At 33.5% G+C, this 24,176-nt stretch overlaps 1 protein-coding gene across 3 annotated transcripts in view; it reads left to right on the top strand.

Moving 5' to 3' along the window:
- The window catches only part of LOC132706109 (protein O-mannosyl-transferase TMTC1-like), a 464,920-nt gene that overhangs the window by 305,731 nt on the left and 135,013 nt on the right, over positions 1 to 24,176 (top strand). For all 3 annotated transcript variants that reach the window (XM_060677221.1, XM_060677222.1, XM_060677223.1), the window contains one exon: positions 16,089 to 16,266. In XM_060677221.1, coding sequence (XP_060533204.1) covers positions 16,089 to 16,266 — 178 coding nt within the window. The remainder of the gene's footprint in view (positions 1 to 16,088; positions 16,267 to 24,176) is intronic.

The raw sequence follows: 24,176 nt of genomic DNA, 5'->3' as shown, positions 1-24,176 counted from the left end.
ATTTCACTATATCGTGTAAGATACAACAAGCATTATTTATAGTTCCAGCTTGTTCTGTGGTCTATAACGTTACATTCCTTAAATGGACTATTTGTTCTTTGCCGAGGCATGAGCTCGATTGAAGAGATTGGGAGACTATTTACCCATCATGGGCGAGCCTAGTTCCCTCGTGAGTTAACCTCAGTTGATCCCTTGAACTTGAAACCTGAAATAACGCATTACTTGTATTTTTCTGCAGCTAATCTTCCGTTGGTTAAAATGCGCTTTTAAACATTTTTTAAAATATAAACTAAACTAAGAAACTACTAAATACTAAAATACAGATGCAACCAATTAGAGAAAACAACAAAATTCCGAATAATATGAAAACAGAAAATCATTTTAAATATGATTCTGATATGGAGGATATTCCACACAAATCTGAGTTAATAGCCATAAACAAACAAATTCAATTGCCATTCCCATAGAAAAAATTAAAGAGAATCAGAAAGCATTGGTCGAACAAAAATCAGAAATAATGAGAAAAAAATAAAAATGTTAAAAAAAATTAGGATCAACCCAAAGGAAAAACATATTTAAAATTGAAAACAGGACGTGGTATATGCAAAAAACTGTATTTTTAAGCAAAAAGTGTTTGTGTATTTCACTAAGTAAATGGGTTAAGCCAAAAAATTAGTTTTGGTTAGTTTCTTGCTGACATTTTGCCAGTTACCCATCCAGGGGCTTGGCAAATAGTAAATTAGTTTTTATGTTATTATTATTAGTTGATATTTTTTAGTCCCGTCTCTACAATGTATTCTTCGTCGCATATGCAAGGATTGCTGTAAACTCCTGACATCATTGATGGATCAAAGATGTTGATTAATTGATAGATTTTATGAAATTTTGTAAATATTTTGATATTCATTTGTTTATAAATTATTAGTTTTGTCACTTTGAAGCATCAATGATTTTCTTTTTCCCTATATTTAATGCATTGCGTACTTGTCTTGGACGGAATTATGTTTAAAACAAATTATTACTCGCGTATTACAAAAGGGCCTCTCCGATGTATTCTTTGTCGCATATGCATGGAATGCTATAAACTCCTGGTATCTTTGATGGATCGAAGATGTTGATTGACAGATTTTATGCACTTTTGTAAATATTTTGATATTCATTCGTTTATAAATTATTAGTTTTGCCACTTTAAAGCATCAACGATTTTTTTTTCCTATATTTAACGCATTGCTTACTTGTCTTGAACGGAATTATGTTTAAAATAAATTATTACTCATGTATTACAAAAGGACCGTTCTCTATTATAATGAGATAACTATATTAATTAAACTGGAATATTTTAAGGGTGGTCGGCTGTTACTTCTTAAAGATTTTCTAATATTTTTAAAAATAAACCACGGCTTTCTGTCATGTGACTTTTACCAGGCAATAGAACAAAGGGGTAAAAGCCACCATTATCGTCTCTATATGTATTATATGTGCACAGTGTAAAAATAAGCAGTACACGAATATGCAACCAACAGTCTTAATAATTTTCTTCCTTTTTATCACCAAACCCTTAGGCATAATTTTTAAAAAATCTGTTGATTTTATTTTAAGTCAAACGATTTAAAAAGTCGGTTTTTATTTCTTTAATCTTTCACTAAACCGTAAACATATACCGATATAAATTTAGAGTGGAGCAAATTTAATTTCAATGAAAACATATTTTACAAGAAATGTACTATGCGAGGGCTACCTTTTATATTTCTGGATTTGTAATGAAAAACTGTAAGCTACCAACAAATATGACTATATTGTTGCTTAAAATATTCACTATTGCATTCTATAAAAGCAATCGAGCACATCGAGTCGAGCACCTCCAAAACATGCTTTTTAAACGCATCAGTCGCTTCTTCTAGTGTCAAAAATCGTTGCCCACGTAGTTTATTGTTCATGTATGGGAATAAAAAGAAGTCATTAGGTGCTAAATCGGGATTATATGGTGGATGGTTCATCAAATCAACGTTTTTAATGCTCAAAAAGTTCTTTGTTTGATCGGTGAGAGGTAGCATTGTCGTCGTAGAGAGTGATTCGTTTTCGGCGGTTGGTTTTTCTAATTTCTTCGAAGACTTTCGGCACACGAATGGTTTTGTGTACCATTCAGAATTGTTTTACCTTTTACCAAAAACACAGTTGTAACGTGGTCAGTTTTCCTGAAACAACTTTTTGTGGGCTTCTGAAAGATCCACACAGTCGACTGTTGCTTATTGATAGTACAATTCAAATGTTCATGCAAAGTTGTATGTATGCTGGTGCCACTAATGCTCAAAGATACCTCAATGTCATGGTAAGTCACATGATGATCCTGCAAAATCAGTTTCGGCACTGCATTAATGTTTTCTTGGACAACCACCGATTTTGGACGATCTTCACGAAATTCATCCTTAGGAAATCTACGACCGCTACTGAAGTCCAAAGATCAGCAACAAACAGTAGTCCTAGATGGTGCTTTAACTCCAAAAGTCGAATTAAGTTCATCGATGCATTTTTGTCGAGTTGGTCCACGTCTAAAGTTGTAAAAAATTATTGAACACTCGTACGGCAAAACCTAACTGAGTGAACCTAACCCCAAAATGTCAAACTTCTCTATGAAAACGTTAGTCGCCAGATAACAGGATTAGTTTAAGAAAATCCCGAAAATTGGGACTTCATCAGAAAAACAACGACTTTCCTTACCATTTATAATGATGGCCTCTTCGCTTTAAATCTACAGAATTTTTAAATCGCTATTTTAGACATTTGTAACAATATGTGAGACTTATTTTATTGCAAGTGAATTTAAAAAGTTTTAATTTACAACTGTCAGTTTTGAGACTTTGACAATTTTAAGTGCTTAATTGCTTTTATTGGGCACATCTACTATGGACACCCGCCCATGGCCGACAAAGACTCAATTCGCTTTTAGGCATTTTATAGAATGAAAACAAAACAAGTTAACGAATGCCGTTGGTTTTAATTGGTCAATTTTAACGTTTTATTGCTCCCCACCATTTAGAAACAGACTCCAAAGGACAAACGTTTAAAGTTAACCTGTTTATTTCGCGTCACTTATAATTAATTACGTATTAAACTCTGGCTTTTTTTCCGCCGCTACGCGCGTCAAAAAAATCGTTTTTATTCCGGCATAATTAATTTTATTTTGAGACGTCTCGTCCGCTTTGTATTTTTACAAGGGAGGAGGGTCGAATTTAATCTAAGTTCCCGACCTAACTTTTCCAATATAGCAAGGTTGATATGAATATTTAGCTGCGAAAGTTAAAGGGACGGAGAAGGTTGATTCAAGAAAGAAAGACTGGGGACTTCTGGTATATTGGGTTGGTACTTGGGTTTCAAAAAATTAGGCTATAATTTCATTTTTTGGAATATTATGTTTTTTGTTATGCCTTACGGAATCAGACCTTTCTTGCATTTGACAGTAGAAACAATCCTGCCCATTGGAGAAAGCATCCGTCTTCTTTTGAATTCCATCATTCCATCATTCGGTGTATGTAACTCGAAAGTGTCAACTAAATCAGTTGGTATCCCAAACTCTATAGACTCATATAGACCGCGTCAATATGTTCTGTAAATATTTTTTCATGTTATTTTTAGCATAAATTTACAAGGAATGGAATGCAATGGAATACAATACATAAGAATACGTAAATCCAAATAATACTTGTGACTTTCATTGTTATTGTCCTCATCCATCACGATCTCCTCCATAGCCGCCTCTATTTCCTTTTCAGTCAAATACCTCGGAAATGCCATATTTTATGAACTGTAACGTTCTTTTACACATAAATTAGCGATTTTTAAGGTTTTATGACCTTTAGTAATGATAATAATAAAATTTCTAAATGGATATGCAAAAATATTTCCTGGATGTGACAAAAAAATCATAGAATTAGGTTAAATTAATACTTTTTCACCAAATCTTGCTGTCTGTTTCTACTTTCTCACTTATACAAAAAACAGGGGTAATTCGCATTTCCTGACTCGCGTGGGTCACCACAAATCATCGAACTATAGTCCTTTTTTAAAAGCAGCAGGTCCAGATTTTCCTAGCATCCTTTCCATTTGGCCAGAATGAGCAACAGGTGCAAGAACATTTCCTTCTCTTGGATGAGACTCCATATCTTATGGCAGCAAATTTTTATTTCGAAGCCTAGGTGCTTCAATTTTGACAAGGTTCGTGGGTAAAGTCTATCGCTTATTATTATTTATTAATTTCTGATTATGAACATAACTGTGGTTGCTGAGAATCATTCCAAATGTCACCAACGTCACTAAGGTTACCTTCATTTTTTTCCGGTTCAGAAAAACTCTTGGTATCTTCTTCCAAATAGGCTGGATTCTCAGGTACTAGTATTAATATTTCAAAAAGAAGATATCGCTTTGGTATATATATAAAACTATCAAATAAATGTTTCTGAGCTTTATTTCAACATTGTCTTTTCTCAATTTCTACAGTTTCTTTGAGCTTAACTTTTACCATTGATATCCGGAAACAAGGCGATCAAATTAGTTTAAAACTAATATCATAAATTGTGGCTCCCCTAAAGTACCCTGAGCGAAAGTTTACATTGGAGAAAATGAGGAGGTTGATGAAACTAAAGTGTTGGTTGTAGAAAAATGGAGAAATAGGTGTAAACCCTACAAAGACAGAATTATGCAAAACGTACGTAGTGGATATTTATTGATTTTTGGTCAAGATAATTTTTTTATGGACGGATCTAAAACCTTATGTTGCTTATTGTATCACCCCGAAGGGATATTAAAGATTTTTTTAAGAATAACAGGTCTATTAACTCTTACTCAGGACTGCATAAAACATAGGTACCTCGCTTAAGCACTACTCCGATGGAATGTTTGTTTATTTCTTAATTTTGATAATTCTTTTTTTGTTTTATAGATTTTACTAAAAGGCATGGGAACAGTTTTTTCAATGTAGCGTGGTAACTGAACCAATGACAAAAGCTTTTAATGTTGTAAAAAAATAAACATTTATCTTGTAAATAATGATTACAAATTTGAAAAATAATAATAAATTTTTTTAAAAATGTTTTGGAAAATAATTTATTTTTTAGTAACATTTTAAAGCAACATTAATGAATGTATTGCATTCGAAAGGTATAATGTGGACACTTACTAATGATGAAATTTAGAAAAGAGTTCCACATATTTTAATAATCACGGGCTGTTCAAAAATTCTTTTTTTTTATTCATTCAAACGGGAAAAATTTCCTGGTGGAAATTTTAAGGTGACATTTTTAAGCAAATTTTCGATTTTGGAATGTAGAAAGCATTCGGATAAACGCAAAAAAAAAACAAAGACCATTTATCATAGTGTGAAGTTAATAGTTAAAAAGACGAATAGTTGATTTCACACACTCAGGACTTTTTGGCACTAACTTTAACACATTTATCTATTCAATTAAATAAAAATGTAGGCAATACTCAATTATTCTTATTCTGTTATCAAATTCAAGGATATACAGAAATTTGCAGATGCACTTTTTGAAAATATTTAAGTTTATTAGTAGTAGCTGTTTTTTTAGATTTTTTAAATTATTTCAATTATTACTTATGTATTTTTAAATGCGACACCCTGTATGATTTTAACAAAATATCAAAAGAGATTTGCATAGATAGGAAATGATTCGACTTCAATATTTCGTGTTTTATTTTAAGAACTAATATAAAAAAAATTATATACGCAAATTGATATCTGGGAATATCTTACCACAAAGAAACTCCCGTCAGTTGAGCTAACCACTACATTTTTTAAAAACGACTAAGCCTGCACATTGCATTGGCATTGGCACAGGCGGTCCCATAAGATATAATAATAATAATAATAATAATAATAATAATAATAATAATAATAATGTATATTTGAGCAGTTTCTTTAGCTGTAAATTTAGATGTACGTTTAAACTAATGTTTTTTTATAAGAAACAAAATTTTTAAAGTAATACACATTCGAACTAATTTTGAAAGAGGAAAATAGATAACGCCAATAAGAATACTTCTTGAATAAATTGTTTAAGTTAAAATAATAATTTAGTACTAGATTGTAGTTAATATTAATGAAGTAAAACTAATTGCTAAAAATATAAAATTATATACAATACAATTAATTGGAATATTATAATTATTATTAAATACAATACTTAATTCTATAACAACTCATATTAAAATATTATAGTATTGAATGCAGACCTGAATTAAAAACAAATGGTAAAGAATTATATATATATATATATATATATATATATATATATATATATATATATATATATATATATATATATATATATATATATATATATATATATATATATATATATATATATATATATATATATATATATATATATATATATATATATATATATATATATTCGAAAAGCTATTAGCGGATGCAATACAATAAGTAAAATAATACAGGGTGTCATTTAAATGTACACAACTTTTTGTAATAACTAAAATTAAAAATATCTGAAAAAACTAACTACATTGCTATGATACAAGATAAGTATGCAAAATTTGACACTATCGACATCAAATTTGGCAAGCAAGTAGAGGCTGAAGGGTCGGGAAGTGCTTTAAAAAAAAATCATATTTGCAAGGGTTTAAGAAAAAAATTATTCCTGTAAAATTGAAAAGATCCGCGAGGTCTAGTGCTATAAATCTTTATTTTTAGTAATTTTCAAAAATATATAGGATGTGCCACGTATAATCAATGAAAATTTTCTATTTCCAGAATTTAATTTGTTTTATAGAGCGATATAGCAAGCATAGACAGCTAAACCGTTTAAATTGGATGTTTTCACCTATTACGAAGTGCGCTAACGCGTTAGATCCGGGGCCATAACTTCTGTTTTAACCGTTTTTTTCGACTATATACAGGGTGTTTAGTTATGGTTTAGTTATTTACGGTTTTCACTATTCCTCGCGTCCAGTCTATGACGTCATTGATTATTTCTGCATGATGCATAGTTACAGAAAAAAAATTCTGAAAAACCATTTACTGTATTGGAAATATGGATGGATCGGAACCTCTACTGCGACATTTTTTTCAATCATATACAGGGTGCGATGTTTTTGGGCAAAAAGTCTTAAAGATCCTGAAAATTCCTGGTTTCTATTTCTATTTGCAGTTTTTGTCTGTCATACAGGGTGTGTGAAATATTTGAAACAATATCAATGGAAATTGGTACTACTGGTAATTTTTTCTATATTTACCAAGGTTTGCTGCGATGAGATGCGAAAGACACTTTATGCAGGGTGCATGCACAATAAAATAGTGGAATCTTATTTAAAAAACAAACCCGCACAGCGACGAGATTGCGAACATTCCTATCTTGCTGCTTGCGCTCAGTTATAAGATTTGGAACCAAAAATTGAGTCCATCAAAGTCCATCAACAACTCACCCAAGCTGCGAAATTATTCAAAGATTTCGTCCCGTCCATATTTTATCAGTTCCTATTGACTATAATAAATTAGCAACGGTGCTTTGAGGTGGCTGTCAAAGTAAACCCTAAGCTAAATCCTTTTAAAGTTCCCTTCGCAAGAAATTCGAGAGGGAGGCCGTGTCTACGCCGCCTGGCGGTACCCTTTGCTTTGTCGCGAGAGCTATTTTGTTTCAATATTATCATTAAAGGGGAGAATATCTTGGGGTGCGGTCTAGCGCTTGTAATTAAAATAATTTAACTACACCAATGCGTCGTCTTCGTTCGCTACTATAATTTTTTTTAAAGACCCCAATTTACTCTCTAATTGGAAGTGACGGAGTGACGAGAACATCGAACGGAAAGCTATTTGTGAAGACTGAGATTAGACGCGTGTCTCATTTAAACCTTTGACATTCTGTGGTATATATATGTAACCACCATGCCGGTAAATTGAACTTAATATGCGGCATGTGAAATACATCTTTCAAATAAATTTCCTCAGGCAACTGCAATACTATTTACAAATCTTGAATCGAACTTGCTGACGTTTCGCCAGCTTCTTCAGAGCTAAACTGCTCTGTACCTGCTCAATTACTGTTTGAAAGGGGCGTCGCGGTTAAGAGTGTTTTGTTGTTTTTCTGTCCTAAAGCCCCTTCATGTTCATTTAGACTAGTTGATATTTCTAGTCCTGTTTCTAAAATCAATTATTTGTAAATATTAGTTTTGGTGAGTTTTGGTCAGTTTCGTTTTTTTTTCTTTACTCGCAATACAGCAACAGTTAGCTGTAAGCCTTACAAACCAGATAATCTGGACTACAAACGAACACGTTTATGTTTTAATATATATTTTTATTTATATTTGTGCTTTTTAAAATCGCGGGTATTATCTAGAAGTGTTTAAGAAAAACATTATTTCTTTGCAAGCATAAAAATCTATTGTGATTTTGGTACGTATTTTATTTTAGTTTCCTAATAACTTCTATGCTTGCAATACCCACATATTAAAGCTGCGATATACAGGGCGTTTTCTACTTGAATGTCTATAATTACGGGGGCGATGTTTGTGTCCATTTTAAAAAGAAAACTTCATATGAGCATATGTTTTTAATATCTGTAATATCACTTTAGATTTTTTAATGAAATTTGGCATACATGTAATAGGTTATTCATTATATTTGAATGAAATTTGAAGATTTTTGTTCCATTATCTTATGCAAATACCAGAAAAAACAAACGACTATGGCAAGCTGTCAAAATGACATCCACATCTATTTTTTATTTAAGTCGTAATATAGTTTAGTCATTTAGTCATTTTTGAGATATTTCAGTTTAAAAATAATTATCATTCGATTTCTGGACAATAGCCATATTGTTTAAAAATGGTCAAGTCTGCCTTGATAGCAACCATATTATCTATGTTTGCAATTGTTTTAACAATGTTCTTCTTCTGACAACTAACCAAAACTAAACATCTGCAGCGTAAGTTAAATTACTTAACATATTTCAAATGAGTTATACTGAGGAAGAAACGCGTCACTTACGGGTTGCTTATTTACTTGACCTTGAAAGAAGTGCGCTCAGTTTTTTGTAAATATGTCGATAAAGTATAAAATTAAGATTTCGGAACACTATAAACTTTGTTCTAAGAACGAAGTAACCTGCACCAAAGATAAAATGATAGAAACCTTTTGGATGCATCATTATAAAAGCTAAGTTGGTTTTCTTATTAAATTATAGAAACTAATATTATAAACACAAATTAAGTTAGAACAAAAAATGTACAGATTTTTACAGTTTGTAATACTTTATGTCTGCTATTTCGGGAACACCCTGCATTTATCAAATACTTTAATCAAATAATTTGATAAAGACGCTTCCCTGCCTAACGTCCTCGTTTACTGTAAAGTATGTTGATTGCATATTGTGTTGTGCTTTTTGGACCGCCCTGCACACTCTGTACCACCCCGGCCGATAAATTCAAACTTTGGCCACTTCGCCGTTTGCCGAAATAAATATCGTTCCGTTTGTCGCAAAACATTTTAATATTTCAAGTGCGCCCGAGGAGCACCTCTTCAATGCTAATCCGGAGAGCCGTCTTGGTCCCGCTTTAAGCAGATTGCGGCAATTAGCGATATTACTGGGCCAATTAATCTCATTATCGTGTTCCCAATCCGCAGTCGAAAGTGGCCCCTTGCGTTTATTTTTAACACTGATAAAGTCAAGTGGGTTTGTAAAGCACGAATGCCTGATTTAGATCTGATCGAGTAGAATAACGATTCGCAGGGCAGCAGTCGCGGTAAAAGTACAGGGTGGATCAAAATCAAAGTGATTGGACGGTTTTGGAATATTTTAATTCTGACGGAAAACCATTGTAAAGATATTGAGCCACAGTTCACGCGACACTGTGCTACTTTTTCCAACATCATCATGATGGCGAGTTATTTGCGACATTGTGTCGCTTCTCCCATTCCTTTTGTTTTTTTTATGTAGGGCATTAATCAGGTTCTTTCGTTTTCCTATTTTCTTTAGTATATCCTTTGTTCTTTTACGTTCTCATCTATTGTAACTCCCAGGTATTCCAACGTTTTTTATTATCCCGATTTCCGTTTCAATATCTTGTCCTGTGCCTGCTGTAGTCATGTATTTTGTCTTCTCTATGTTCATCTCTTGGGCCCAGTTTGTGAATTCTTCAATGAGGTTATTTAGATTGTAGGTTATGTCCTGTTGGTCTTCTGCCAGAACAACCTGATCATCTGCGAAAAGGATTGTATATAGGTGGGTGTCCTATATATTTATCCCCATAGGACGGCATTTTCTTATCCACTGCCTTAAAGCGCTGCTGCTTTTGTTTATGTTAAATTTCGTTTCCGGCCTTTACAATAACTTGGTTTTCTCTATACAGGGTTTTTACTTTTTTTTATATTTTGCATTTTTCTATTTTTTTGCACCCACTGTCTGATTGGAGATTTAAAATAAAAGCGAAAGCTGCAAATATTGATCGGAGATTAATGCAAACTGCAATGCAACAAAAATTTAAAATATTCCTACAAAAAAGTATCTAGTTTAGATTGGACCTGCATTATAGTTTACAAAAAAAAAGTTCTAAATTCTGCAATGCAAATTGCGAAAATTCGACAAAAAAAATTGGGGCAAATTTTTTCCACGCCTCCCCTGTGTTACCCACCCCTGAAGGCAACCCAATACCAAATTTCAGTTCGTTAAATAGAGCCTAAAAAGTTTAGTAACTGTACCAAATTTAATTTAAAAATATTTACGTGTTTCGAAAATTTTCACAAAAAATCGCCATCACCTCTTGAAATTTAACACACTGTATGTTAAAAACTAAGACGTTTTGGACCCTAGTTTATGTGAAGTTTTATCCTTATTTTGAGTCCCAGAATACGTGGTTAAACTATTGAAGACTAATTTCGGGACACCCTGTATTCAAATATAGCAAATAAGCCAAGTAAAATATTAGTCAGCATATTTTCTTGGTATCCTGTTTTAATTTCTCCAATAATAAAGAATTTTAAATAAAGTCGAAATAAAGTGCCGTTCGTGCACATACGACGGAAATGGAAAAAGTAAACATTTCGCGAAACTTTCGCCCTTTTAATTCGACGGAAACTTTATATCGAAGTGATGGTGGTGGGGGGTGGGGGATGACTTTTTCTTGTCGATGTGTCGTATCGACCGACCCCGACGAAAATTTAAATAAAGTCCTTCGGAGGCTCCATAACTCTCACCTCTTTTTTTTCCGCGCTCCAACCGAGAGTTGAAAAGTTTTCGAGAATTGAAAAGAAATATATACGACAAAGCGTGAGTTAGAAGTTTCGGACGACCAAACTTTCAAATAGGGACCGCAAACCCGTAAGTAGCTGGCGAGAAGTAAAAATACGACGAAGCTTCAGCGATATTTCGGTGAACGTTGAAAAAGAGCAAAGGAAAATGTTTCGTCCAAATAATCCCAAATTAACAGCATAAAGTACTTGAAACATACATTAGCATGCAGACGATTTTCTTTCTGGCAGTGATTATTTTTCAAGTTATATAGAATTTAAAAAAATTAATAAGTAAAACTGCAAATGCTGCATACATCTCTTGATGCCGGTTTTTTCAGTCCATTGATGTATAGTATAGAATTTTGAGAATTCACTAACCACAAAGTAATGGTTTAGCACAAGAAAGTGTCAATATCTGCAAAAATATGTTTTCATGAAAATAGGGGTAATTTACAGAATTTTGATTTTAATTTAATAAACTACAAAAACATTCCAATTCCTCGCATCTTTTGGAAACCATTTGAAGCGTACTGATTGTAATGAAACTCCTAAACAAAACTCTTGAGAAGTTCAGCAGATAGATCGTAAGTTACAGAAACAAGTATATTTCTGTTTGTATTTGTATACCTGCATTCTGGTTTTTGATTGCTTGTAGTAGAATTATATATATTTTGTTGTGTTCTCAGATTTATCGACTTAGGTGAAATTGTATCATATTTTCTTGATATTTCATATGTGTACGCTATAACCGCCGCATACGCCATATATTTTATTTATAATATTGTTAAATGCAGCTTATTTAGTTTGTTTATATACGCACCATGGTATCAATCAATCAAGAAAGTAAAGTTATACAAACATAACGTGTATTAATAAAATACCGCAACTTAGAGAACGAATTCGGTACCCTTTCAAATATGATATTTACAACAAAGCTCGAAATCTACGTTTATCGTCTACCTAGAATCATATTAGAAATTTTAAAAAATTTACACGAGTAAAACTATTCCCAACACCAACTTTCTGAGACTGAAAAAGATCTTGCAAATGGTTCAACTTCGTCCTTGCAAAAACATTCCAAATCTCGCCAATATTCAAAACATGAAATAAAATCTTTAAAAATCCAAACCTCCAGAGTGTAGCATAGCACTAAAACCTCAAAGATCTATTCCCGGCATAGTACTTCTGGAATGAGATTCGAATTCAACTGAATCATTCGAAATTCCGAATTTAATTTGCTCTTAGAATATGTAATTATATTGTTATTATTAATTATATTACATTATACATGTTTTTTTTAAATGCACTTTCTACCATTTTTGTATCTCTTAGGTAAATCATTAGTTTTTTAACTTTATACTGGCTCCAGTCTCGTAGAAATAAAAACCTACTTGAAGCTCTTATTAATTGACTAATTATTTAATTAAGCATCGCCGCTTATGGAACATTGGTTTTATTCCCCATTTATTTTTGTAACTCTTTTATTATAAGTTACACTCATCCCCTATATGTCACTCTCCATGAAAGAGTTACGTAATTCTTCCAGAGTACATGGGAAGGAGTGAACATAATGGATCGAATGGTCTGAATAGCAATCAGGCTATATTTAACGTAATACTAGTCAACAAAGTAATAAATAGCTCGCCAATTTGCGCGTTAGTCTCTTTGCGCACCTTTATTTCAAGTAAAAAAGTTTCAATTAATAGCACTTTTTTGTAATATAACAGTAACAGCCAATCGAACTAGCTGAAGTATCGCGTGGAGACCATCAATGTATAAATCGCAGTGAGATGATAGTTTGTTGAAGGTAACACACATAGTGTAAATAGGGTTTTGAAAATAGATATTGGACCTGGGTAACTGCGTTAAGAAAGTTGATTGATGTCTCCCTTCCAGTCGCGTAATTGTTCCAGAAGAAAAGGGGCAATCGACTCCGCAATGAACTAACTTGAAGGGAAATGAAACAGATTGCAAGTCTCTGAGTAAGCTCAGAAGAAGATCACGATCAACTCCCCTCTCAGGATAGGAACCGTCCTCCCTGAACATTAGACACAGTAAAAGGAGTGAGATTGGCAGCTATCAAAAGCTCATCCCACTACCACGGACCTGTATTACAGCCAGGCAGCCACTCGAATTCCATAACCGGAAATATGCTAAGCCCTTCGCGATAATCGTGCGCGGGTCCGCAGCGAAAAAAAAAAGCCAATGCGGGATCGCAAAAACTCGTTGTAAAACTCTTTGATGTTCAACTAAAACTAGCTCGTATCGGGGAAGGGATTACTTGCCATAATTCCCAAATTGCACGGACTGAATTTACCGCGCGGAAGTTCGACGGCGAGTTTCAAAGGGAAAAGCAATTTAAACGGTTGTTTCGAAATAAACCGACGAAGAATCCATCGCTTTTGTGGTGTGTGTGTGTGTGTGTGTATGCGAGCCCTGTCGAAAAGTTGAAGGGAAAACGATGCGATCTTTATTTGCCGGACACATAACCGTCTGCGTTAATTTTTCCGGTTTCCTTTGTTCAAAAGGGATTCATTAGGTGACCTCGATCGAACCACCTAAGTAGTATCTGTTCCTAACTTCTATGCCCCCCGTCCCCCGGGGAGAGAGAGATCTTGAGATAGCAAATTTACGGATTCCCAATCAATCCAAAAAAAAATCGAATTTAGTTTGGCCGGTGTCGCGCATTAATATCTCAGGTTTTCGTCGCCAAATGTCACCCCTAATAGAGGAAAGTGGTAGTTTTTGTGTTAGTGCGAGGTTATTAATGTTTTTCGAAGCAATTACGTGAACCCCGATACGAATTCGTTCCTTATATCTGGATGCTGCTCGCGGTTTGTTTTTTTTTGCGGAGCGAGACTACGGTGATGCCACGTTACGCAAAATCACACTTTCTCAATTTTCTTCAATGAGACACCCTGTATATTTTTCGAATAGCCACTTTAATAGCAATTTCTCTGACTTACCGTTTTGGCTTAATTGGCAGATAAAATTAAAAACTAGGAATTAGCTCCTTATCAACTTGTACACAATCGTTTTACAGCATTGTTAAGATAATATAGTAAAATGTCTACGTGAAATGATTACAAAAAATTAACACTAACTATTAATGCATATTACTTACTTGTAAAATTAAGCAAAATGTTCGCCGTTTTGAAGAATACAGTGGCATAGAATAGAATGGCATTTGACACGTAAACAATAGATGATAACATCGGTTAATTTTGATTGGGGAGCTTTCATCGAAAGCAATCACGATAAAGATTGACACAGACTATACACCGTTAGCTCTGTGGTTTATTCCTGTGTTAAAAATGTCAAGGATCAAATAACAAAAGGTTTGATACTTCAGTTCATGCCAAATTTCGCATGTATTTTCAAAGCATAGCCTCGAAAGATTCAAATTAGTCGCATAAATTTTAATTTCGCTCCAATTTTTGCTTACAATACGCCGTTCAATGAGGAAGCAAACAACAAACAACTAAAACAAAGCTTGCCGCCTCCGCTGTTCAGTATCGCTTTTCATAAAGTATTCGGGAAGTATTTACATTCGCCGAGACTTTCACCTGCGAGATAAGTAACTCGAGAGATAAACACCGGCGAAAGTAATTCGCCGCCTTAATTTTCCAATTATAATTAAATTTGTTTAATTACGGAGATGAATTGCGATAACGTGAGGCGGGCAGAGTTATTAATGGAGCCGCCGGCAAAAAGCGTGGCGGGGGGAGGGGCTCTTTTCGACGCCAAAATAAAAACAAATAGGTACGATTTATTATATGGAGCGGAAATGGACCGCTACGATTAAAGGACCGTTTCATCACCCTGTCGAGAGCATATTTACTTTTTTTAAAACTAACTGACGGAGCTGGAATTAAGACAAATTTTTTGGCTTGCCATAGAAAATAAAAACGACGCTATAGATAGATTAGACAGATAGATAGACAGAGAGATGGATATATTAGTAGACAGAGGGATAGTTGAATAGATGAATGGATGGCTAGATGGTATAGATAGATAGTTGGATAGATGAATACATGGATAAATATATAAATAGATAGAGGGATAGATAGATAAATGAGATAGGTGGAGATGGATAGATGGATAGATGGATAGTCGGATGAATGATTAGATGGATAGATGGATAAATGCGATAGACGGAGATAGATAGATAGACAGGTGGATAGATTGGTAGATATATGGATAGTTGGATGCATGAATAGATGTACAGATAGATGGATAGATGGATATATGAGGTAGATAGAGATGGATAGATGGGTAGGTGGATAAATAGACACATGGAAAGATAGATAGATAGATGGATACATGGATAGATTGTTAAATAGGAAAATGGATAGATAGATATGTATAGATGGATACCTGGTTTGATGTATAAATAAATAGATGGATAGTTAGATAGATAGATAGATGGACAGATGGATTGTTGGATAGATGATTAGAATAGGTAGAGGGATAGATGGATAGTTAGATAGAAGGATAAATGAGGTGGATTGATATAGATAGATGAATAGATGATCGATGGATTCATGAATAGATAGACAGTTGGATAGATGGATACATGGATAGATGTATAAATAGATGGATGGATAGATAGATGGATAGATGGATAAACGACAAATGGATAGATGGTTTCATGGAGAGATGTATACATAGATAGATGGATAAATGAGATTGATTGAGATGGATAGATGGATAGATGTATAGACGGATCACGTTTGCAACTATAAAACGCAAATAACCGAAAATTGTCATTGATGAAAATTCGTAAGCTTCTAAAAACAAAAGGCTTCACGGTTTTTTTTTGCAGGGCCAACTACTTGTGTTTCGGCCTTACGCCAGTGGCGTTTCATCTGACGAACGTCGCACTGCATTCGATAGCGTCCGTTCTATTCACGAAGGTCTGCCTCTGCGTGGGTGGATTGAAACCCCAATTTGCCACGTTGGCCGGACTACTGTTTAGCGTCCATCCCGTGCACACCGAAGCGGTAAGTATTATTCATATTCTAGAGCAAGATAGCTTGCAAACTCGATAAAATATGCGTTATATACCCAGTGATGATTGTTATATTTTGTAATACACGTTAATACTAATGGAAAATAATTATAATGAGAGATAATTTCATATTATTTCTTATTTAAATTTACCTCAATTTTCTCTGACGTCATTGGTATTCAAATTTTAAAATCTAAAGATATCGTTATTTGCTTTTATTTAAAAATAATAGAGCAAATTGATCGTCAGAAGACGTACTTATATGTGATCATAAAAAAGTGCGTCGTCATATAGTTTTGTTTAATTCGTAATATTGCAAACAATGTTGCTGAAACCAGCGTTTAATTATGTCATATTATAGTTAAACTTGTCGCCATCGTATAAAACAAACATTAAACATGTTTATTTATTCATGCCGTTCAACGAATATTTCAATTTAATACACCAGGGGCAAAAAGTCGATCGAAAAGGATAAAATTCGTAAAATATTCATTACAAACCACTACAAATATTGTTTAAACTTTATGGATGCGTTCTCTAATGAAATGAAATTTTCCACTATAAGACCCACTTGCTAGCTGTAATTAATTTAGAAATTGATTTTAACAACAAAATAACTTACTTAAAACAATATAATGTTTTCGCCTCGTTTAGTTCGTAAATTTGTTGTTTTGTTTTTGTTGTATTAATTATTGGAAATAGCTTAATGTTCAGTTAATATTCAGTCTAATAATATAATATAATTAATATCTCGATTATCTGCCATCTCTATGATTATAATCATGTAGAATTAATATTATGTAAAATTACTATTGCATTTATTATTTTAATAAACTACCTGAAGACTGAAGTGAAACTATCGATGCCCCTCTGCGTTATGAAGACGCAAGAATCATTTGTGAAAACTATATGCTATTAGCCTCATTTCAAACTGTTTATACAGTTTCTGGTTTCCTTCTGCGTCGGTTATTGATAAATCGAGCTTGCTAGCAGCAAGTTTCTAAATAGTGTTTTTAATGTTTCGAAAAGGGACCATAGAATAATGAATATCTCAATTATCTATCCACCTCTATAATTATGATCATGTATAATTAATAATATATTTATTAATATTATATTCTGGTTTCCTCCTGCAAATTTGTAAATAGTATTGGAAAGTTTGTGAGATATGATATGTAAATAATTTTACAATAGCCAGTGGAAGTTTTTTTGAAAAGTGACGATAGAATTATGAATATCAATTATCTGTCCATCTCTAACATTATAATCATGAATAATTAATATTATAATTACTATTCTAATAAACTACCTGAAAAATGAAGAAAAACTATCGTTATCCATCTTCATAAAGAAGACGCAAGAATCAGTTATGGAAACTACAGACCACTAACCTTATTTCAAACTATTTATTAAGTTTCTAATTTCATTCTGCTTCGGTCATTCATGAATCTGGCTTGCTAGTATGTGACGTTTGTAAATAATTTTACAGTAATCTCATCTCTATAATTGTAATCATATATAAAGTAATACGGTCAATGCAAATTACTTTCATTTTTATTGTATGCAAATTAGTGTGACCACAAATTCGGAAATTTTTAAGAGTGTCGTTGCAATTGATCCGATGTTTTATGACCCCTGTCAAGTTCGGGAGACCTACAAAAATAGCGGCGATAGATTATCGGTGGCCATCTTTTTTTCGGCAAAATTCTTTAACCGGCAGATTATATACAGAATTTTTCGATTATTAACAAAAATCTAGAATACCCTGGAAATTGTCCTTCTCCAGAGTAAATTATTAACTGCGAATCAAAAATGTGTGTTATAGGCCACATCGAGAGCCACAATGTTTGTATTTACCATTTCTCGCCCTTAATCTAGACGCGATGACGTCATTTACTATTACGAAGTACTGCATGGTGTGAGAAAAGAAGTGTTACCTCCAAAACCATCTTTTAGATTTTTTTCCCATAAATGACACACCCTGTATATGATTCAAACAGTGTTCGAAGTATAGGTTATAGCCCCGAATCTTCCACGTTTCTTGGTTCAAGAATTTTTTGAAAACAGTAAATGATTGTCGAGAAAATAAGTTTTTTTCTGAAACCATGCAGTGCGGCGTAATAAGCAATGATGTCACGCGTCTTGACAGTTCCGGAATAACGATTTCAATATGTTTTTTTTTTTCAAATATCCAGAGCAGCTTATTTGACGAACTGTAGCTCTTGATGCGGCCTATGGCACTGTTTGAACCAAATAGCCATATTTTTTACGATTTTTGATTTGCGGCTAATAATTTACTCTGTAAAAGAACAATTTTTTAGGTCTCTTAGATTTTTGCCTATCGTTTGAAAACCCTGTATATAATCGAAAAAGTGTGTGAAATAATTGTTATTGTACTAGATCTTCCGCAACTGCTGGTTAAATAATGTTGCCGATCGAGTAAACGATTATGAAGAAAAACATGTTTTTCTAGAAGCTAAAATTACCAAAAAAAAATTCAAAAATTATTAAAAAATAATTGGTAAAATTTGATTGCACCCAATTTCAACCGTTTAAATGTGGACACGGATTTTTACTTCTCTGCTCAGTTTGAAGTTGATATCTGCAAATTTAGGACACTTAAAACATTTCTCATTTAGCACAGAATATCGGGAACACCTTGCACAATAGGTGAAAACCTGAAATACAAAAGTTTTTGCTGTCTAGGCGGGCTATATCGCAATATAAAAGAAAGTGATATCTGAATCATAGTCTTGCAGTTATAAATAATTTTCAAAAATAGGGGAACCCATTTTTCAGTTTTTTTGAATTAGCGTTCACCCTGTATATTTTTGAAAAATTGTGAAGAATAAAAGTTTATAGAGAAGTATGTTTTGTTTCTTCTGGTTCAAGTTTTTTTTTGGTCTTGTAAACGAGTTATTTTTATTTTTTTAGAATACTTTCCGACCCCCCTGCCCCCCGTCACAGGGCAAAGCTGCATATATGTGCCAAATACGAAGTCAATTGCTTCAAATTTCGGACACTTATCGTGTTTCATAGCAAGGTCCAAAAATCAGTCAAAAATCGAGAAAAAAATGGATACCGACGTCGGATCAGGGCCATTTCTTATAAGCTTATGTACCTCACGGAGGGTTAAAAAGGAGAAAAATTTTAATTTTGTAGATCCAACGGTTCGAAAGTTATTCAGGAAAACCCAAAAGACGACAACGGAAAACGGGGAACGGACAAACAGACAAAAAAAAATTTTTTTTCGACCAACGGCGACTCTATAGGTCCTACCGTTACCGAGATATAAAACTTTTATATGAGCGCAAATACTTTTAAAAAATTCAATTTCATCGATTTTCGAAAGTAACAACGATAAGAACCCCGAACTGGCTTCTTTTTGAAATAAAACTATGGTCCGCGCTACACGCTACGAACTTGCCCCGCCCGGCGACAATTTTTCGAAAGCAATCTTGCTCTAGGTGTCGGTGACCTCTGCAGTTCATCTGAACCAACCAAAACTAACCTCGGATCTGTGGTCGTCCATCATCCGGGTTTTTCCCGAACCCCACGAAATACCTAGGACCGCAGCCTTGACATTAAAGAGTCCCGTTCCTCCGCGAAAGCAACAGCGAACTCTCCCAGCCTCGTTTAATTTATTATGTGAAACTAAGCGAAACTATTAACAAAGTTATGAACGTGGCGAGGGACCGCTTTACAGTTCTTGCAAGTTTCGCCGCAATAAATCAAACGGGATCTCGAGAAGATGGCACCGGATTGCGGGCTTCAAGTCTGTAACAAATAAATAATACGCCTCTGTAACAAAACCGATTATAACCGAGCCCAGTGAATGCTCTTTAAACTATCCACTGTCCAAGCAAAATGTCCCCTTAGAAAAAAACATATCTGAAGTGACGGTAAGGGTTGTGGCCTGCTGAAACCAGTCACACTTCAATTGCCTTTATTTCGCTTAATTACACAATGCGTCATAAACGGTCGGTAAAGAAGTCTCCGTGCACGTAGCATTTTTTTAGTTTTCCTTTAGTTTCTTCTTTCACTTACATTTAATGAGATATATATTTCAAGCAAATATTGGCAGAGTAATAAAAATAAAATAAAAATTTATTTAAATAATAAAAAATAAGGCAGTTTTATATCAAACCTTTAGGGATTATACTTTATCCGCATTTAGCGTGGGGTGAACACGTAAAACATACAAGTAACCTCTTAAGATCTTTAATAAGAAAAAAGACACGTTACAAACCATAAAGCATAATCATAACACCAGGCACAAAGTACTAACAGGTTACCTTCCTCAAACCGACACCTCACTAGGACAAAGATTCGTTTTGCACTTAGCCCAAATATCCACAGTGAGCTACCGATCGAAATCAAAAATATAAATTCTTTAACTTTGCTTAAATCTCGACTAAACTGCTTAGTCAAGAGAGATCGAGATTTCATTTACTGTTGTCGGTGTCAATTCTCACAGACAACAAGTATTTCTTTGGTGTTATTTTAGTCTATTTATCAAATGATCTTAATAATTTTACTCCCACTTCTACTCAATAATCGTTTGTTTTATTTTTTTTTTCACGTTTATTTTTTTGGTTATGTATTTACGAGAATTAGTATGAATAGTATGAGGCGCTCCATGGGGTTAACATCCGGATTGTCAATAAAAACTAAATTGCTGTACCATTAGCTAAAATGCACCACAACATAAAATATTACCTCCACCATGCTTCACCGTAGGATAGGCATGTCCGATTTTCAGAACTGTATTTTGTTTGGTCACTAAAGATAATGTTTTCCCTGGTTGTGTTATCGTTTTTTTTTTTCGAATTTTTTCCGAAATTAATAGTTTCCTTCTGGCAACAGGGCCGTTAGAACCTGCAAACAGTTTCTAACGGTTCTGGGACAAATGAACCCCCAATACTTCCACCAGGGCTATGGAGAGAAACACTGGAATTCGAAAAAATATTTTATTTCTGTTTATTATTTGAGGGTTGGTAATTATTGTAAACTAGAGGTGCGAGGTTGCTGTGTCCCCTCGTGTCGTAGCCAACTTGATTGTGTATAAAAAAAAAACAATAAAATTTTATCTACACATTTAGGGCGCGCACAGCTCCTACTATGGTAAATATCAAAAATTGCAAATCTTTTTTAAACTGTTTAATAAAAATAGGTGTATGGCACATCATTCGAGAGGAAATTTTATTAGAAAACTGTTTTTTTAGAAACATTGTGGATATCCCATTTAAAGAAATATAACTTTGTGTGACATCTCGGGAACTAAAGGCTCTAAGACAAAACCGGTAAAATAGACAGATTCCCGCTTAAAACAACTAAACGGTTTTTTTTTCAAAACTCTATTCTTACAATTAAAAAAGTTATAGAGGGCGCTCAAGAACGGACATTTTTGAGAATCACCCTGTGGCTAAAAAACGCCTTGACATATCACGATGCGGTTTTCAGTTTTTGACTTCCTTCGAAAATCGAACCCGTAATTAGTTACATTAGGGTTGGGCTAACTATACTGCAAATGTTTAAAGCCATAGAACACCCTCGAATTTGGACCGCGAAGTACAGTTGAATGTGTTTTTTAATTATTTTACCAATATTTCTGAAGGATTTTTTCTCTTTCCATAAATCTACTATGATTTTTCGAAGCGCAATTGAAATTTCGCAATTTTTAGCGCTCATTTTGCTTTTACTTCGAAACCACTGACTTAAAGGTAGCGTCAAAAACAAACAAGTATAACTCATTTGTTTAAGCGAAATTTGCTACAAGCTGACTTGATAAAATATTAATTACTTAAAATATTAATTTTATTTATTTATTAAAGTGCACGGAGACTTATTCGACATACGAGTAGTTTCTTGCTTCTAAAACGCCTTATTTTTTATTTTTCAAATGAAGTGTCTCAAATGATTTTTATCTTATTTTTATTGCTCTTAATGAGATTGCCGATATTTACTTGAAATTTATTTCTCATTAAATGTAAGTGAAAGAAAAAACTAAAAGAAAAGACTTTTTTGACCGACTGTATATGGTCAACATGTACAAACTTCATTTATTCATAAGATTACCATGTGCTCACTCAGTAGTTGTTTCAAAGCACACACTTAATTATTAAGTCAACTCCAAGTTGCAGTTGTCTAACAGAGGATTTAATAAACAGACAGTACCAATTCGTTAAAATTTTTAAATTTTTGAAGGTCTGGAGATAAAAAAAAACACCCTTTGGTCCAAAGTTGAACACCGTAACTCTAACAGCAACTTCAGCATGTAATATTAATAACAATAATAACAAATTGCTTACTGCCCATAAGATACAAGCTTTTACCTCAAGATAATGCTAGATTCTACTGAGTACAAGACGCATATTAAATTTAATTTTTAATTTGGGATAAACAAAAGAAATAAGACATCGTAACAATATTTTTTATAGAATTCATAGCACTTAATTAATCTTGAGTGGCAGAACTTGCTGCTACTTTAAGTGTTAAAAAGTCGAAAACCGAACGATATATGAGTCAATGTCGGCTATTATCGGACCAGAGTTTTATAAAATAACAATTGATAGTGAGATCGATACTAATCCACTAGTAAAACCCTGGTTACACCAATAACTAACAACAAATTAGATCGTTTTACAGTAATACACTCTGCCCCATGAGATATACGAAGTGGCTTAAAAACTCATTTCCATATAAAGACATGATCAGATTTTGATTTTGTTTACTTGTTTAGTTTAAGGTAAGAGATATGTATGGGAACACATATAATCATTTTCTAGATAATTCGTTGGCCAAGCCAACGAAATTGAAAAACATGCCGGGATTTAAAAAAAACTTTTTATTATTATTATTTTTAAATAGTCAATTTCAGCTTCTTTTAAAACTTGAACTGAGGAAGCTTTTAATGAAAATCCATTTAACAAAATAAATAAGAACTAAAAGTACAGATTTTCACGAAATTATATATTTTCACATACATGACAATTGTTTCGACAACACCGGGTCTTTATCAAATGATCAAATGATTTGATAAAGACACGGTGTTGTCGATACAATTGTCATGTATAAGGAGATATATAATTTCATTTAAATCTGAACTTTTAGTGCTTATTCATTTTGTTAAATAGATTTTCATTAAGTAAAAGCCACCTCAGTTCAATTTTTGAAAGAAGCTGAAATTGGTTTCTTGACATTATTATTCTTCTTTTCTTTCCCTTTTTCGGCTTCCCCTGTATAAACATGGCAGATACGTGTAGGAATAATTACTGGAAGTTGTTTAAATTTTTTTTCGAAAATGCAATTAAAACTATGTTTCATTTGAAATTTCAATGTCAGGGTTACTCATATGGTTACAATGCCACATCTGATACCAGACAAATAAGAACTTCTAAAATTTTTGGACCAACGTTTGTTTTCCAGGATTAACCCATACTGGGTTTTCAAAAAGTTTTTCTTTTTTTATGTGTCATGTTTCATTATAAAATTACTTTTATATTATACATGTTTCACAGTTGTATTTTGTATAAATGCAAGTCAGTAGATAAGCAAAGGAGGTTTCACAGCACATAACCTCAAAAACGTCCGTTGGGGCCCCGATCCTTCCAGGGGGCGCTCCACCCCCGAAGTTGGACTGCGTAGCTTCTAGAGTGTGCTGCGCCGCCCAGCAAGGGCTTCGTTGCTTGTGTGGCCTTTTGTAGGAAGTTCGGACGAATATAACTTCAAAAAACTTTTTTTTTTCAAACCAAGGATCGAACCCGGAACTCTTCTTTTGTTGAGCGTCGACTTGAACAGTAAGCTAACGAGTTCCTTAACTCAAATAGGTAACGATACTTAGATATGAAGAATGATATTTAAGTTGTACAAGCGAAATTTTTCAGTAAAATATATAATATA

Source organism: Cylas formicarius, unplaced genomic scaffold (assembly GCF_029955315.1).
Source record: "Cylas formicarius isolate icCylForm1 unplaced genomic scaffold, icCylForm1.1 PGA_scaffold_8__14_contigs__length_24414737, whole genome shotgun sequence".
Classification (NCBI taxonomy): Eukaryota; Metazoa; Arthropoda; class Insecta; order Coleoptera; family Brentidae; genus Cylas; species Cylas formicarius.
This window is presented reverse-complemented; position numbering and strand designations above follow the sequence as displayed.